Source organism: Sapajus apella, unplaced genomic scaffold (genome assembly GCF_009761245.1).
Source record: "Sapajus apella isolate SASKATOON/1434 unplaced genomic scaffold, GSC_monkey_1.0 scaffold25, whole genome shotgun sequence".
NCBI classification, from domain to species: Eukaryota; Metazoa; Chordata; class Mammalia; order Primates; family Cebidae; genus Sapajus; species Sapajus apella.
The window spans coordinates 5,698,512-5,715,249 of NW_022436965.1; the positions used below are offsets into that span (position 1 = coordinate 5,698,512).

Sequence of the window (16,738 nt, forward strand, 5' to 3'; positions counted from 1 at the left end):
ATCCCAGCACTTTGGGAGGCCAAGGCAGATGGATCATTTGAGGTCAGGAGTTCGAGAGCAGCTTGGCCAACACAGTGAGAGCCCATGTCTACTAAAAATACAAAAAACAATTAGCCAGTCGTAGTGGTGCACACCTGTAATCCCACCTACTAGGGAAGCTGAAGTAGAAGAATCACTTGAACCCAAGAGGTGGAGGTTGCAGCAGGCTGAGATCGAGCCACTACGTTCCAGCCTGGGTGAGAGAGTGAGACTCCACCAAAAAAAAAAAAAAAAAAAAAAAAAAAGTAAGTTGCAAAACACTAATGTAAAGGAATCCCAACCCCTGCTTTACATGATTAGGACAACAAATAGAAAAGTAATAAAGTTTAAGATCACATACACAAAAAGCAACAAAAAAGGGAGAGGGAAAAAAAAACAAAGCAAGCCCTACCATTCCAAATAGAAGAAATAAAGGGCTAAAACAAAATTTTAAAACAATGTTTTTAAATAAAAAAGACTAGAAAGCTAAAAAAGTACCTCTTCGCATCTCAGTAACATTGAAAAACTTTTCAAATAAAGACTGAGATACACATAAGGGTAAATATGTGATAGGACTGAACGGAAATTTTATGAACAGGATTAACCCATATTAAAGTGATAACAAAAAAAAAGGAGGTAACAAACTAGAGCAAGGAAAAACAAAAACCCAACAACAACTAGAATTTGAGGGATAAAGATCTGAAAAAAGTTCTTTTCGTTGGGGTGGGCAGGCGACAGATGAATGTACATTTGGCTTCTCAGGAAAGAAAAGGAAAGAGGCAGCAATGCCCTCTTAAAGCTGTTCCATTCGCCTGGAAGCTCCTATCTCTGAGGGCACTTTGAGCCCCATCTGTGCAGCTGGTGGTGTGGTTTCCTAATCTGGCAAACCCAAAGCTTAACAGGTCCTACACCAACTAGTGAATATCCTGAACACTTTTTTATTGGAGAGAGTCACTTTTATAATCATGCCTTATATACATATCAGAAACAATTTGGAAGTAAAATTAAAAGCCAAATCTTAACAAAAATAAGTTATTTATTGTCTTTAAAAATAAACATTTATAATAGAATACCAAATTGGATTTAATCTAATGTGTTAACAAAAGCATAATATATTCCAGTAAACAAGGATTTCCAACTTACCGTATAACTAAAAAGTCAACTAAACAGTTGGTTTTAGCTAGGGGCAAACATCAGTTACTGCCACTGAATTCTGTTATATAAATCCATTATGCTTCACATTTAAGGAGAAACTGAGCAAAGGGGTCTCCCTGCTCTTCCCCATTAGAAATGCACTGAAAAGGGACAAGTCCACAGAAGGAAAGAGGCTGTATAAGGAAGTAGGAGCTTAAGTCAAATTTCTACTTTCATTACTTTGAGTGAGGTGAAGGAGGGTATTATTTTCACCAGCTCAACATGGATGACAGTTTGATCACAGAAACAGCCCACAGTAAGATTTCATTTGTGGAATATGGTGAGCATGATCACCATGTCCTAATGATTTCTTAGGGTTTGGCGGTATCTCTGGTCACATGCTCATACCTAGGGTTGGGAGAAATGCTAACACTGTACCCTGGGTCTTCCTCAGATCCACAGTGGCTCCTGCCCTAGGATGACTGAAAATATGGCTCTCCTTTCCTTAGAGATACTGGCTCACTATCAAGAGTAGAGGTAGGGAGGCATTGTGAACTCCAGAAAAACAGAGTCCATGCATTTATTTCATAATGGACCCATTAGGCCTTTTAGAACTTCAATGAGATTGTCAGCAATAGGCAATCACCTTTTGGTACCCACAAAACATCTTAAAATTCTCGAGATTGGGCTAAAGGGGTGACCAGATTGAAAGGTACTCTGTTATTCTTAAGGGCAAATACAAGTCCTTTAAAGTTATGAATCAGTACTTATATCCTATAGTTAAGCATGTCTTCACACCATCCCCGGTTTTTGGCTTCCATATAAATAGATGCATTGCACTGCTGCATGGTATATTGCATCTCAATCAGCTGGCGGCATCCAATGGTTAACTTTTCCCTAGGAGAAAAAGAAATGTTAAATCACTGCAAGACAGCTAGTCAGAGAAATGAAAATTCTTTTTCATTTTATTTTACATTTTTAATTGACAAAATATATAGATTACTTATGTATAACATATTCTGAACCATGATATATATTGTGGAATGGCTCAATCAAGCTAAATAACATATGCATTATTCCACACACTTATTTTTGTGGTGAGGACATGTAAAATCTACATTTTTTAAATTACTATTTAAAAAAAAATTTTTTTTAGAGATGGAGTCTCAACATCTTGCCCAGGCTGGTCTCGAACTCCTGGGTTCAAGTGATCCTCCCACCATGGCCTCCCAAAGTGCTAGGATTACAGGTATAAGACACCACGTCCAGCTTTAATTATTATTTTTTAAAGATGCTGTTGCCCAGGCTAGAGTACAGTAGTGCAATCACAGCTCACCATAGCCTCAGCCTCCTAGGCTCAAGTGATCCTCTAACCTTAGCCTCCCAAGTAGCTGGGACCACTGGTATACACCACCACACCTTTTTTTTTTTTCTTCTTTTTTTTGGTAGAGACAGGATCTTACTATGTTGCCTTGCCTGGTCTAATTCCTGTGCTCAAGCAATTCTCCCACATTGGCCTTCAAAAATGTTAGGATAACAGGCATGAGCCAGTGCACGTAGCCAAACTCTACTTTCTTAGTGACTTTCAAAATACAATACATTGTCATTAACTAAAGTTGCCATGTTGTACAACAGATCTCTGAACTTATTTCTCCTATCTAACTAAAATTTAGTGTCCTTTCACCACCATCTCCCCAAAGTCCCCTATCCTCCTAGCCCCTAGTAACCACTATTTTATTCTCTACTCATACTCTTTTAGATTCCACATGTCAGTGAGAACATGTGGGGATGTGTCTTTCTGTGCCTGGTTTATTTAACTTAAAATGATGTCTTTCAGGTTCATCCATGTTGTTCCAGGCGACAGGATTTCCTTCTTTTAAGAGTGAATAGTATTCCACTGTGTATACAACCCACATTCTCTTTATCCATTTGCTGACTGATGGACATTTAGGTTGATTCCATATCTTGGTTATTGTGAATAGTGCTGCAATGAACATGGGAGTGCAGATATCTCTTTGACACACTGATTTCATTTCCTTTGGATATATAGATAATTCTATTCCAACTGTGCAGCTTATTCCTTGGATTAAAACCTCTTAACCTATACCCATTTTCTGCTATGAGAGGTCCTTCAGAGAGTAAGGTAGAACTAGATTGTTCAACCCAGCCCATTATATGAAAGGTTATGCTTAAGTATCCAGCTTTGCCTGTTGGCAGCAGGTCCACCACGGAAGCCCTTCCTCCTGAATTCTAGGAATCACGTCAAGGTCGTTTTCATGTTGGCTATATAAGAATTTGTGCAACTAAGTGCTTTTATCTTTCTATGTTGTTTTGTTTGTGCTAATAAATCATAACTGACAGTATTTCACCTCAAATATCAAATAATATATTTCAAATCCCAGTGTTAGTCCATTGTATTAAGAATTTTTATTTTTCTCTTATTTGGCTCAAGAGTTAAAGAACAGGTGGACTGGAGGATATCAAGAGGATGTACCTCCTGAAAGGAACAGTTTAATTGAAAGGGGTAAGGAAGTTGACAGAGTTTCAATTCTTAGAAAAGACTGCTGAGACAAGTTACCTAGCAGTTACCAAATGAATGTCAGTATCTCTAAACCAAGGGTGGGGAAGCAGAAAGTAATGCCTAATAAGTGCCGTATCTACTTCACAATTTTACTTAAGGCAAAGGCAGCCAGGCTCTCAAAAGCTGACATGGGTCTACAAATTGTGGGATCCCAAACTGTAGGACACCAATCCATTGTCTAGCATCTAGAATTCAAATCAATTTATTACCTAGTGTCAAAGAATTCAATCTCATAAATTTTAATCTACTGGGAGATGGTCTACTTAAGTTCACAAAGAGCACCCAACATCTAGTATAGCATCTGGCATGTTAGGTATTCAAAATTGGCAGTCATTTGTATTCTAACAGTTAAATTGTCATTACCTCGTTGGCTTCTGAGATAGCTCTGCCATATTCATGGTGCTGGGAAGAACTACAAGCTACCTCTCCCACTGCCCCTCCCACATGACAGATCCCTTGATGGAAGGTACAAAGGAAGAATAATTCAGGGGAAGATCAGAACTTAGGACACAGGACAAGGAGGAGTACTGACAACACCAAAGTAAATAATACAGCAAATGTACCATATTTGGAATAATCTCACTTCCTGACATTGTGTGGTTTCTCTGAGACTGATTAAAATCTGACTTTTGGGTGGCCCACACCTGTAATCAGCAACTCAGAAGGCTGAGGCAGGAGGATCATTTAAGGCCAGGAGTTTGAGAGCAGCCTAGGCAACACAGTATGACCCGCTCTCTGAAACAAAATTTTAAATCTGACTTTTGGCTTTGTGTAACCCTAATCTCATATTTTATATTTAAAGCTTAAAATTCGTGCTATGGTACATCCAATTCTTCACAACTACTCAAAAACTAATTTTGAAACACACTTAAGAGATTCAAAACAGCAGATAAATGTTTTCTATAAATTTAAAAACAAAATAAACTAAAATGGTAGCCCCCATTCCTGTCCTTTATTCCACATGTGAAAAAAAATTCTTCAGTAACTAGACTTTTGAATCTATTTCTTTATCTTATCTTTTTCTTCCCCTCGCCCCTTGTAATTAAAAAGTGAGCTTTATCTTCTCTTTTCCTCCTAGTGGCATTTGGTTTCTTAATTCATGTGAGTCTATATTCTGACAATGGATTATTACCTACAGATTTTACTTCCTGTAGCAAGTTGTCATCACTGGCTGAGAAAAGTATTGGCTGTTTTTCATAGTCTCTGCTTGGCCTACACTTTTTATTTGATCATGACAATAAGCATTCTTAAGTTTCTTTTCCTCATGGTTAATCTGTAGAATGACAGGATATTAGCTGTGGGGGCACCCTGACACCACTGCTTGTCATTCTGCAGCATCTCCAGTGAGTCATCTCACCTCAGCTTTTCCCTCCTGGTGATAGGACATTCACTACTGAGAGAGGCAGTTCATTGCTAGATAGTTCTTCCTTTATATTGGGCCTATAAAAACCATCCATTTGATCTGAGTCTGCCTAAATTAAAACAAAACAAGAAAGTATCTTTCCCTTTTTCCTCTGATAGTACAAATATCTTATGTCCCCATTTCTTTTTTTGATTCCGATTCCTGATCCTTTTGAGAACAGAGTTCAAAACTGGAGGTTGCTTCTAGTTCTGCAATACATGAGATTCTGCAAAACAACAGCCACTATTTCTCTGGATTTTCCTATTAATGGTATCAAATTTGCTTTGACCAAATCTCAGGTTAAAAATAACTGGAAATTTTATTAAATCAATTTAAAAATAATTCCACATGGTTTTGTGATGTATCCCCCATGACCAATTTGGTCAAAATGGCATGGTACTAGTGAATTTACATGATCTAATTCCAGTGTTTGATGCAATTTCTCCAAAATCCAAGAATGAGGTCTATAATGGATACTTGTTTTATAACTCTGAATTTTTCCATACATTTACAATGTGTATCTCAAATAAAAGAAAACTGGAATAGAATGTAATACATAAAATATAAATACAAAAAGCAGAATAGCTAACATCAATGGTAAAAGAATGAATGTTTTCCTCCTCAGATCAAGAACAAGACAAGGAGGCTTCTGTCACTACTATTCAACATTGTACTAGAAGTTCTAGCCAGAGCAATTATACAAGAAAAATAAATAAAAGAGATCCAAATTGGAAACAAAGAAACAGAATAATTTCTATTTGTAGATCCTAAAGAAGTCACAAAATAACTGTTAGATCTAATAAACTAATTCAGCAAAGTTGCAAAGTAAGAGAGCAACACAAAAAATCAACTGTATTTCTATACATTAGCAATGAACCATCAGAAAAGGAAATAAAACAATTTCACTTATGTAAGCATCAAAAATAACAAAATAATCAGAAAATCAATTTAAGAAGTATAAAACTTGTACACTATAAACAAACAAAAAATGCTGCTGAAAGAAACTAAAGAATATCTAAATAAGAGAAAAGGGAGCCTATGTTAATAGACTGTAATATTTAGTAAGATGGTAATACTCCCCAAAGTGACCTACAGTGTCAATGCAATTTCTATCAAAATCCCAACAACCTTTTTTTATAAACAGAAAGATCCTAAAATTCAGATAGAATTGCAAGGCATCCCATATAGCAAAATCTTGAAAAAGGAAAATGTTAGAGGACTTATACTTGTCAATTTCAAAAACTCACTACAAAGCAAATGTTATCCAAACAGTTTGACATGAGCAGATGGACAGACATCCAATGGATCAGCACCGAAAGTTCAGAGATAAACCCTCCCATATATGGTCAACTGATTTTCATCAAGGATGCTAAGACCATTCAATGGAGAAAGATGGGTCTCTTCAACAATAATGGTACCAGGACAACTTGATATCCACATGCATATATATGGATGGATGAATGCATGAATGAAACTGGATCCCCTACCTTACATTGTATACAAAAATTAAGTCAAAGTGGATCAAAGGCCTAACTCTTAGACCTAAAACTATAAAAATGTTAGAAGAAAACACTGGGATAAACCTTTATAATCTCAGGTTTGGCAATAGATTTTTAGGTAGTCTTAAAAGCATGCACAATGCAAAAAATAATAATACATAAAAAATCAAAATTAAAAACTTTCGTACACCAAAGGATACTACCAAAAAGTGAAGATAACTTACAGACTGGGAGAAAATATGTGCAAATTAAATATCTGATAAGGGTCTAATATCCAGAATATATAACATGTTGAGCTGCCAGGTGTTGATGTAGTTAATAAGGAGAAGCCAAACTAAAAGTAACAATCAAGTCTTTATTCACTTCTTGCCACAATATAAGCAAGGGGCAAAATGAGCGGTGCCAGTTTTCCAGTGTATAATTTTTTCCCCAGGAAAGGATCAGATAAATATGCACAGAGGGCTGTGGGGGTGGGGCACACATTATCTCACTGCTGAGAAGCCCTGAAGAAGGCTGCTGCCCCTCTGTATCTTCATGAACCCAGAGGCCCATGGGGAGGAAGAGAAGGAAGGGCTAGAAGTGGAAAAAAATTGAGTCAAAGAAGACAGAAATCCCTTAGTCAAAGCCTCCAAAAGGAAGCCTCAGTGGAGGTACCTGGGAAGTATCTCAGCCAACTCCCCCATTTCCCCATAAGAAGTCCTCCAAATGGAGTCACCTGAGCTAGGAACTAAGCTGTGTGTGAGTATAGCTGCAGGGAGTCTGAGTCACTGCCAGCAACTACTTCCAGAAAACAGCATACACTGGCATGGGAAAAAAAAAAAAAAAAGAAAAGAAACTTATCTGAGGAATGCAAGCCCGTTTAAACTATCCGGTCCAGAGAGGCACTGGAATGAAACAGCAGTCACATCACTCCCCCTTGGGCTAAATAATTATCACTTGAAGCCACTTGCTATGTGGGCTCTAGGCTAACAAGAAGCTATAGCTGCCATATGCTGGACACCCTAACTCATACCCTCTAATTCAACAATGTATAGCCAATCACTGAACAATGTTATTTCTGTCATCTATTGAGAATTCCTGTCAAACAGCTTTGTATCAGCCCACTCCTTGTTCTCTTTGCCTTTAAAAATTTGCTTTTAACAAGGGCTGAGGGTGCACTTCCCAAGGCAACTTTAACACATGTCAGGGGCAGCTATCCTCACTTCTGGCTCAAGTAAACTCTACAATTTGTGCCTCAACTCTTCCTTTCAGGTCAACATTTCCTTAGGTATGAGGAAAGCAGCTTCCCCCACTGAGTTTGTCAGATAAAGCCTTCTAATTGTCTATAGTGGGCTAAAACATCATACATAGAAAGGATTTTGGCCTGGAGCCAAATTCCTCATAAAGAATTTCTGTTATTACAGAAAGAAAACCAATCCACTAAAAATGAACAAAGGGCTTGAATAAACATTTCTCCAAAGAAGACATACAAATGGCCAAACAGCACATGAAAAGAAGTTCAACATCTTTCCTAATTAATATTACAGAAATACAAATTGAAATCACAATGAGATACAATTTCATACTCATCAGTATGGCAATAACCAAAACCAAAAAAAGGAAAACAACAAGTGTTGTCCAAGATGAAGAGAAATGGGAACTGTTGTATATTGTTAATGGAAATGTAAAATAGGGTAGCTTCTGAGAATTAGAAACTCACCCAGGAATTCTACTCTTAGGTATGTGCCCCCAAAATGGAAAATAACTATAAGAATTCAAATATTTGGCTGGGCGCCTATAATCCCAGCACTTTGGGAGGCCAAGGCAGGCAGATCACCTGAGTTCAGGAGTTTGAGACCAGCCTGACCAACATGGAAAAACCCCATCTCTACTAAAAATACAAAATTAGCTGGGTGTGGTGGCACATGGCCTGTAATCCCAGTTACTCGGGAGGCTGAGGCAGGAGAATTGCTTGAATCTAGGAGGCAGAGGTTGCAGTAAGCTGAGATCACACCATTGCACTCCAGCTTGGGCAACAGGAATAAAACTCTGTCCCAAAAAAAAAAAAAAAAAGAATTCAAATATTTATACACAAAGAGCAACACTATTTACAACAGTCAAAAAATGGAAAGAACCCAAATGTCCATCAATGGATGAATGAATACACAAAATGTAATGTGTATGTTTGTGTGTGAGTGATGGAATCTTATTCAGCCACAAAAAGAAATAAGTATTGATATATGCTACAATGTGGATGAGCCTCAAAAACAGATTATTCTAAGTGGAAAAAGAGATATAGAAGGCTACATGTTATACATTGGAGATGGGGTGCATCTGACTGCTTGGTGTCAGAAATGTGTTATGATGAGTTTCAGAGTAAGAAAAACAGTTTGGTTTGGTATCCATGTCATACCCTCAGGTACTTTGAGGCCAATGTCACAAACTAGTCTATATCTCATATAGGAAAAAAAAAAAAAAAAAACCTTAGAAACTGTCTAACAAACATATCAAAACACTTTATCAAGAACTTACAAGACAAAAAAAAAAAAGTTAATTAAATGCTGCACCTAACTAATTTCTCATAAAGATGGAAGATAACACACAAGAGATTTGTTTGGTAATGTTTGATAATCTCCTTAATTTACCATCTTGGATTTGGAGCAAACTCCTCATCTGCTCAGGGTAAGCAGTGCTCACACACTCCACTGTCAAGAGCAAAAGCTACTTCCACGAGTCTAAAAACTGGAGAAGACAAAACACCAGTTGAATTATAAGCACCAAGGTTCTGTGTCTTACGGAATTTGCTTTTCATCAAAGTGACTTTAATCTAAAACCTTAATTCCTTGCTTTATCAGAACCCATCCAACAGTTGTATTTATGCTCTTGAGGTACTTAATTACATTCATATGCAAGGAGGGTGGCACACCCAACTCCATGGGGACAGAGGCTCCTATGTTTGGGACCTTCCTGAACCTCACTTCATGTATCTCTTCTTCATTTGCCTGTTCATTTGTATCCTTTACTTTATCCTACATAAAAAATGGTAAATGTAAGTAAAATCTTTCCCTGAGTGCTGTGAGCCACTCTAGCAAATTAATTGAACCTGAAGAGGGAGTCATGGTAATCTCCAATTCATAGCCAGTTGGTTGACCTGAAGGTTGTGGTTTTTCCTACTATACTCTCATACACTCAACAATTCTGACCCCAGATGTATGTGGGGTTTTCTCTACATAGCAAGCAATTGTCCAGTGAACACCACGTGGATATACTATAACTCAATTGAATTCTGACACTATCTGGAGTTAGAGTCAACTCACACAGGTTGAGGGCTCAAACAAGACTGTCCCGCACTTCAGACAACAAGAGCAACAACTACAAGTAACAGTTTGTCACCTATACTTCTGACCAACTGGCTTATAAATCAGGAGAGTTCCCATAACAACTTCCTTCTCAGGTTTAGTTTGCTAGGACAGCTCACAGAACTCAGGGAAATATTTATGTTTTACTCATTTTTAGAAGACAATTGATACTACCAAGTATATGTTGGAGGGGGCTGGAGCTTCCATGCCTTCTCTGTGTGAGCCACCCCCAAAACAACTCCATGGCTCCAGTAACCTGGAAACTTTCTGACCCTGGTAGTTCAGGGATTTTTTTTTTAACCAAACCATTTAATTGTCTTTGAAGGTAAACAATATATAGAGCTGGATCCCAAGTCCTAAGAATGCCAGAATTACACAAGTAGATCCAAAATGTGTGTGGTTTTCTCAACAGAGTTCAGAAGGGTCAGAACTCAAAGTATTAAAAGGCAGAGAATGGTGGGATTCATGCACTCCATTCAGCAATTTTGTATCTTATCAGAAATAGACCCCAAGAATCTTTAAGGTGGGGGGAAATTCAACTCCTGGTTTTACAGTAAAGACTAAAGAGTACCAAAAATGTTATGTTGACTTCTCTTAATTTTTCTCACACAATCTGAAGCCTGAGCTGACTATTATATCCTCATGTCATAACAGCTGAAGCTACAGTATAGATACAAGAACAGTCCCTTATCCATTAAGCATCTAATCATGGTTTGGTCCGTCTGGTGACCAGTCCCCATCTAGGAGCCCACCAAGAGTTGCCTCATTGGAGCAAAAGATGCTCTTATCACCTAGGAAATTCCAAGAGAGCTCTATGTCAGCAACTCAGGTTAACGACCAAAGATTAGAACAAAAGATTCTCCCAATCTTAACTATAAGGGTTTTAGGACCTCTGTCTCAGGAACTGGAGTCAGCGACTGTCATGTCCATTTTCATACTGCTGTAAGGAACTGCCCAAGACTAGGTACTTTATAAAGGAAAGAGGTTTAACTGACTCACAGTTCAGCATGGCTGAGGAGGCCTCAGGAAACTTACAATCATGGCAGAAGGCAAAGAGAAAGCAAAGCACCTTTTTCGCAAGGCAGCAAGAAGTGGGAAGTGCTGAGTGAAGTGGGAAGAGCATCTTATAAAACCATCAGATCTCATGAGAACCCATGACTATCACGAGAACAGCATAGGGGAAACTGCTCTCATGATTCAATTACCTTCACCTGGTCTCTCCCTTCACACATAGGGATTAAGGGGATTATAATTCAAGACGAGATCTGGGTGGGGACACAAAACCTAACCATATCAGGGCACAGATAAATTTCTCATTATTTCACATCTCCCTGTTGCAATGAATATGGTGTGGCACACCAACAGTTTCCTCATTTACAACTAATGCTTTTTTTAAAAAAAAATTGATACAAAGATTATCAAATTCAGACAATTTAAATAATTGTCTTAAGCATTAAGTAACTGTCCTTCACATTCCCAAAGGGAGCCATCTACATGCAAGTTAAATCATTCTTCTGTTTTCACCTGAGTCATAGGAAAATGGTGCCACCTTCCATCTGCCACAATTGGCCCCGTTATTTAGTATGAACCAGTGAAAACAAAAAAACAACAACAAAAAAAACACTTTTGGCAGCTTAACTGAAAATTTTAAGTTGTGGGGCACACCAGAGATACATATGGAAGATACTCTAAATATTGGCAAATAATTTCACAAGAAATCCAACAGATCTAAATGCTATTAACTGAAAGCTTGCTGAGCGGTAATCACCATTTTTCAATGCATTCAAGATATTAAATATATTTGGTTTATCTTTAAAATCATCCTTCTGGGTATAAAAGAGGGTTTACTGATTAACTTTCACAGTTTAAATCCCTGACATAGTAAATGGAAAGAAAACAAAGAAAAAAAGACAGGTATAACTACTTTAAATATGAACATTTGACCTGACTCTTGAACCTCCCCCCAATAAAAATCCTCCCAACAACTCCAAAAGTAAGCTAAAATCAAAATAATTCTAAACATCAACTAGGATCATGCTTCCAGAGATTATGGCCTCCACGTTACCTACAATAAGATTTTTACACTCAAAAATATGGCTAAGGTTGTATAACATGTTGTACTTTTGACACAAATCTCACACAATCCTTTAAATGTGGATTATTTGTAAAAATCTATATATATGAGTACAACCGATTCACTGATAATCTGAAGATTAGGATAAGAAATCATTTTCTCCCCCAACTACAACAGATTTGTTTATGCCAACTGGCTTCAGGTTTTTTTGAAAAACTTATCTAATGAGTTGGTGAACTTTCATAGTTGTGTTGAAACATTTGTGTATGATTATCAATCCTACTATCTGATATCCTCAAACAAATTTATCAGTCTGGAGCTTTAACAGTAGAAGCATTTTGCTGTTAACTTTGTTACTAGGCCTGCTCATAATATTTTGTAGCCAGTCACACAGGTACATATTTAACTTATAAATAGCAAAGGAACTGTGGTTTAGTGAAATCTAAACCATATCACACAGCAGTGAAAATACGGTCAGCCTTGCTATAGTGTTCATTTGAATATGTGAGTTTGTTTCAACACCGCTGATATATTAAGAAATAACTGTAGCACAATCCAAACTTTGCACTTGCTGATATACAAGTTTGGCAGTTAGAAGCGCTAGGTGAACTAAGCCACTTAGTAATACACAAAACACACACATGCACACACCTCAAAAACGTAGCCACCTAAGTTCTCCATGTGTTATTAAGTACTCTGTTTTATGAGTGACATACCCACACTTCGTGTTACAACTTTACATCCAATTTCAGATAACCCTCAAGCCGCAACTCTTCCAATGATTACTCTGTAAGTAAACTTCAGGTCTTTTTTTAAGGTAAAAAACCAGATTTATTATAACATATTTTTTAGTCATGTAACATGTCTAAAATTGTGACACCACTTTTATCAAGCTCCTATCTTTTTAAAAATGTGTTCCAAATGAGGTTGAGTGTTGTGCTCCTAATCCCTTGTGTTTCTTATTGCATGACTGTACAATGCAGTGGTGACATTTACAAAATGCACATGTCATGTTATAAAAGAACTCACTGAAAACCAACTATTGCCCCATGTATCAACATGGATGAATCCTAATGTTAAGCTGAAATGGAGTATGTAGTGGTGGAGGGTATTGGAAGGCAACAGTGAAGAAGTTAAACAGTTTTAGCTCCTCATGAATTTGCCTGGGCCTAGAATTAGTGGGATATGTTAGACTGTTCAGGCTGCCATAACAAAATATCTTAAGACTGGGCAGCTTATAAATTTCTTACAGATCTGGAGGCTGGGAAGTTCAAGATCAAAGCACCAGCAGATTTGGTGCCTGGTGAGGGTCCTCTTCTTCATAGATAGTGCCTTCTATGTATTCTAACATGGCAGAAGGGAAGGAATTAGCTAGTGCTCTGAAGTCTCTTTTATAAAGGCACTAATCCAATTCCCAAAGGCCCCATCTTCTGATACTATCACATTGGGGATTAGGTTTCAATGTATGAGTTTGGAGGGTACACATTTAGTCCATAGCAAAGGTTTCACAACTGTTCCCTGTGTATATAAGAACTGGATTTACATCTGGGTGTGATGGTTCATGCCTGTAATCCCTGTACTTTGGGAGGCCAGGGCAGGAGAATCGCTTGAGCCCAGGAGTTCAAGACCACCATGGGCAACATAGTGAGACCCTGTCTCATTTAAAAAAAAAGAAGATTTAAAAAAAAGAATTGGATTTATAATATTTGCCCTTTTGTTATGTATGAACATTATAAAACAAATTATTTTGGGAAAAAAGTATATAGTGTGATACATTTAAGTTCAAAAACCAGCAAAATAAATCAACATATTGTTGTTATAAATAATACTAGGTAAAACCATAAAGGAAAAGATGAGAACTATATAGGAACAATCCCTAGAGAGAGAATAGAAGGGAGGTTACAGCTAGAAATGGGTAAAATTCAAGTTTGTTAGTTGAATGGTAGGTAGGTAGATGGATTTTTTTTATATCACTTGTTCTTCAAGACATGGTCTGGGGACCACAGGGAATCTAAAGACTCTTTCAGAGGGTGTGTGAGGTCAAAGAAGTCAAAGATACTTTCATAGTAAGACTAACATTGCTTTGTCTTTTGTACTCTTGTTCTGGCAAAAGTGAACAATAGTTTTCCAGCAACGTGGCTGTGCTTATCACAACAGATTGAATGGAAAAGCAGTTATAAGAATCCTGCTGCCTTCTATTAAGCCAGTCATTAAAAGATTTGCAAAAATGTACAACAGTGCCACTTTTAATATATTCATAATAGTTATTTATCTTAATATGTAGTTTTTAAAATGAATTAATAAACATTTTTAAATTCTCAGTTCTAAGTTTTAATAGAGCAAATATAGCTAGATAATGACCCACATAAATAAAATCTCTTTGGGATCTTCAATAATTTAAAAAAATGTAACAGAGTCTTGAAGCCAAAAAATTTGAGAATCACTTTAAACTTTACAGCCAATAAACACACACACATGACCCTTTTGTATGTAGGAAATATTTGATATTAGTAAGGTTAAAAAAAATAGTGTAGTGAAAAGACAATGAAAAAACCACATCACCACCACCACCAAGTGCTGCTGTATATGGAAAAGTTTGTTACAATGGTTTGTCTAATGCAGATATGACTTACCTATACTCGTTCTGAGAAACACAATGATAAAGTTCCTGGGCAGTAAATTTGACATTTTTATTTACCTGAAAAGAACCCAGATACAGTTATTAAAAATATATATTAAACAAAATGAGTGATGACAATAAAATTAGAGTAGCCCATATTCTGAGAGGGAATTTTCACATTTCTAGTTATTACATTAAAAGGATTATATAGTAGCAATAAGAGTGCAATGACCATAATGCTAACATGGAACTGTGTGCAAAAATGTGAATCCCACTGTTATAACTTAATCTGTTAGTAGAACTAGTAGAGGTAAGATGGGCCTAGATATAGTAGAGATCAAATGAACAGAAAAACACATAATAAGGTTATAAACTGCAAACAGTTATATCTGGTTTAGGAAAGTTCTATTTACAGATATTTTCTAAAGAAATGTATGTTTCAGATTACCAAGGTCTACATGTTTAAACTAGTATGTTTAAGTTAATAAATATCTATTATAATTCAGAGATATAATTTATAATACCATAAATATAAATATCTTTCATCATAAAGCTGGGTGCAGTGGCTCACGCCTCTAATCCCAGCACTTTGGGAGGCCAAGGTGGGTAGATAACAAGGTTAGGAGTTCAAGACCAGCCTGGCTAAGACGGTGAAACCCCATCTCTATTAAAAATACAAAAACATTGGCTGGCTGTGGTGGTGGGTGCCTGTAATCCCAGCTACTCTGGAGGCTAAGGCAGAGAATTGCTTGAACCCAGAAGGCAGAGGCTGTAGTGAGCCAAGATCACGCCACTGCACTCTAGCCTGGGCAACAGAGCAAGACTCTGTCTCAAAAAAATATATATTTCATCATATAAAAACTAGCTGCGGCACACATATGGAAGACACAGTGAAGGACTCTTTTATTTCTTGAAGCTTACTATTGATTTAGGCAATATACCTATTTATATGCAAGGAAAAACCTGAAAACTTGCAGAAAAAAATTATTTTGATCAGATAACAAACAGCACATTGCCTAAATTTTCAGAAATTTAGAATTAGTAAAAGGAAACAATAAGACTAATTATATTCAATTTACTTTAAAAAATGTTTCTATGTTACTAGCTGGCATGCATTTTTTGGTTGGGAAAAATGATACCACCCTGATTTAATTACCACTACTTTAAAGATTCATATCATAAATGTCTTCTGTAGAGTTCAATGTATTGCTTACTGGCAAAAATTCCATGACCTTCTTCAATGTTTTCATAGGAAGTTTACCATGTCTCTGTAGAAAATATTTCATTCAGTGAAAGTTTAAAAATACAGTTTTTGGCCAGGTGCAATGGCTCATGCCTGTAATCCCAGCACTTTAGAAGGTCAAGGTGGGAGGATCATTTGAGCCCAGGAGTTTAAGACTCTCCTGAGCAACATAGTGAGACCCCGTCTCTATTTTAAAAAAGAAAAATTGGCCGGGCGCAGTGGCTCATGTCTGCTGTAATCCAGCATTTTGGGAGGCCAAGGTGGGCGGATCATAAGGTCAAGAGATCAAGACCATCCTTGGCCAACATGGTGAAACCCGTCTCTACTAAAAAAAAAAAAAAAATACAAAAACTAGCCAGGTGTGGTGGCCTGCACCTTTAGTCCCAGCTACTCAGAAGTCTAGGCTGGAGAATCACTTGAACCCAGGAGGTGGAGGTTGCAGAGAGCCGAGATCATGCCACTGCACTCCAGCCTGGCAAAAAAAATTATATATTTATATACACACACATATATATAGTTTTTAAATATTTAAATGAATATAATATGGATATTTTGCTTAAAATTAGTTTGTATTTATGTATTTAGTATTTAGTTATATAATATTGGATATTATATTTAATGATTATATGAAATTGGTATATAATTTAACATAATTTTTATTAAAAGAATCTTCTAAAAATGTTCTAAAATGTACACTTAAACTATCAACCAGTCCACTTCTTCCTTCTTTACATGTTCTACCTTCTCCTAAGGGCCTTTGATATGTTTACTGTAGCCTCACATTCCAATACCTACAATGTATCAAAATAAAGGCCACCAAATGTCAACA

The 16,738-nt window shown here is 36.9% G+C and overlaps 1 protein-coding gene across 10 annotated transcripts in view; it reads right to left on the bottom strand.

The window, feature by feature from the left end:
* Positions 1 to 952: 952 nt before the first annotated feature.
* Positions 953 to 16,738, bottom strand: part of SWT1 (SWT1 RNA endoribonuclease homolog) — an 88,236-nt gene continuing 72,450 nt past the window's right edge. For 8 of the 10 annotated variants that reach the window (XM_032291152.1, XM_032291153.1, XM_032291145.1 and 5 more), the window contains 2 exons: positions 14,680 to 14,744; positions 953 to 2,049 (listed from right to left, as the gene is read on the bottom strand). In XM_032291152.1, coding sequence (XP_032147043.1) covers positions 1,920 to 2,049; positions 14,680 to 14,744 — 195 coding nt within the window. In that variant the 3' untranslated portion in view covers positions 953 to 1,919. The remainder of the gene's footprint in view (positions 2,050 to 14,679; positions 14,745 to 16,738) is intronic. The other 2 variants (XR_004272733.1, XM_032291149.1) reach the window with 1 other exon arrangement.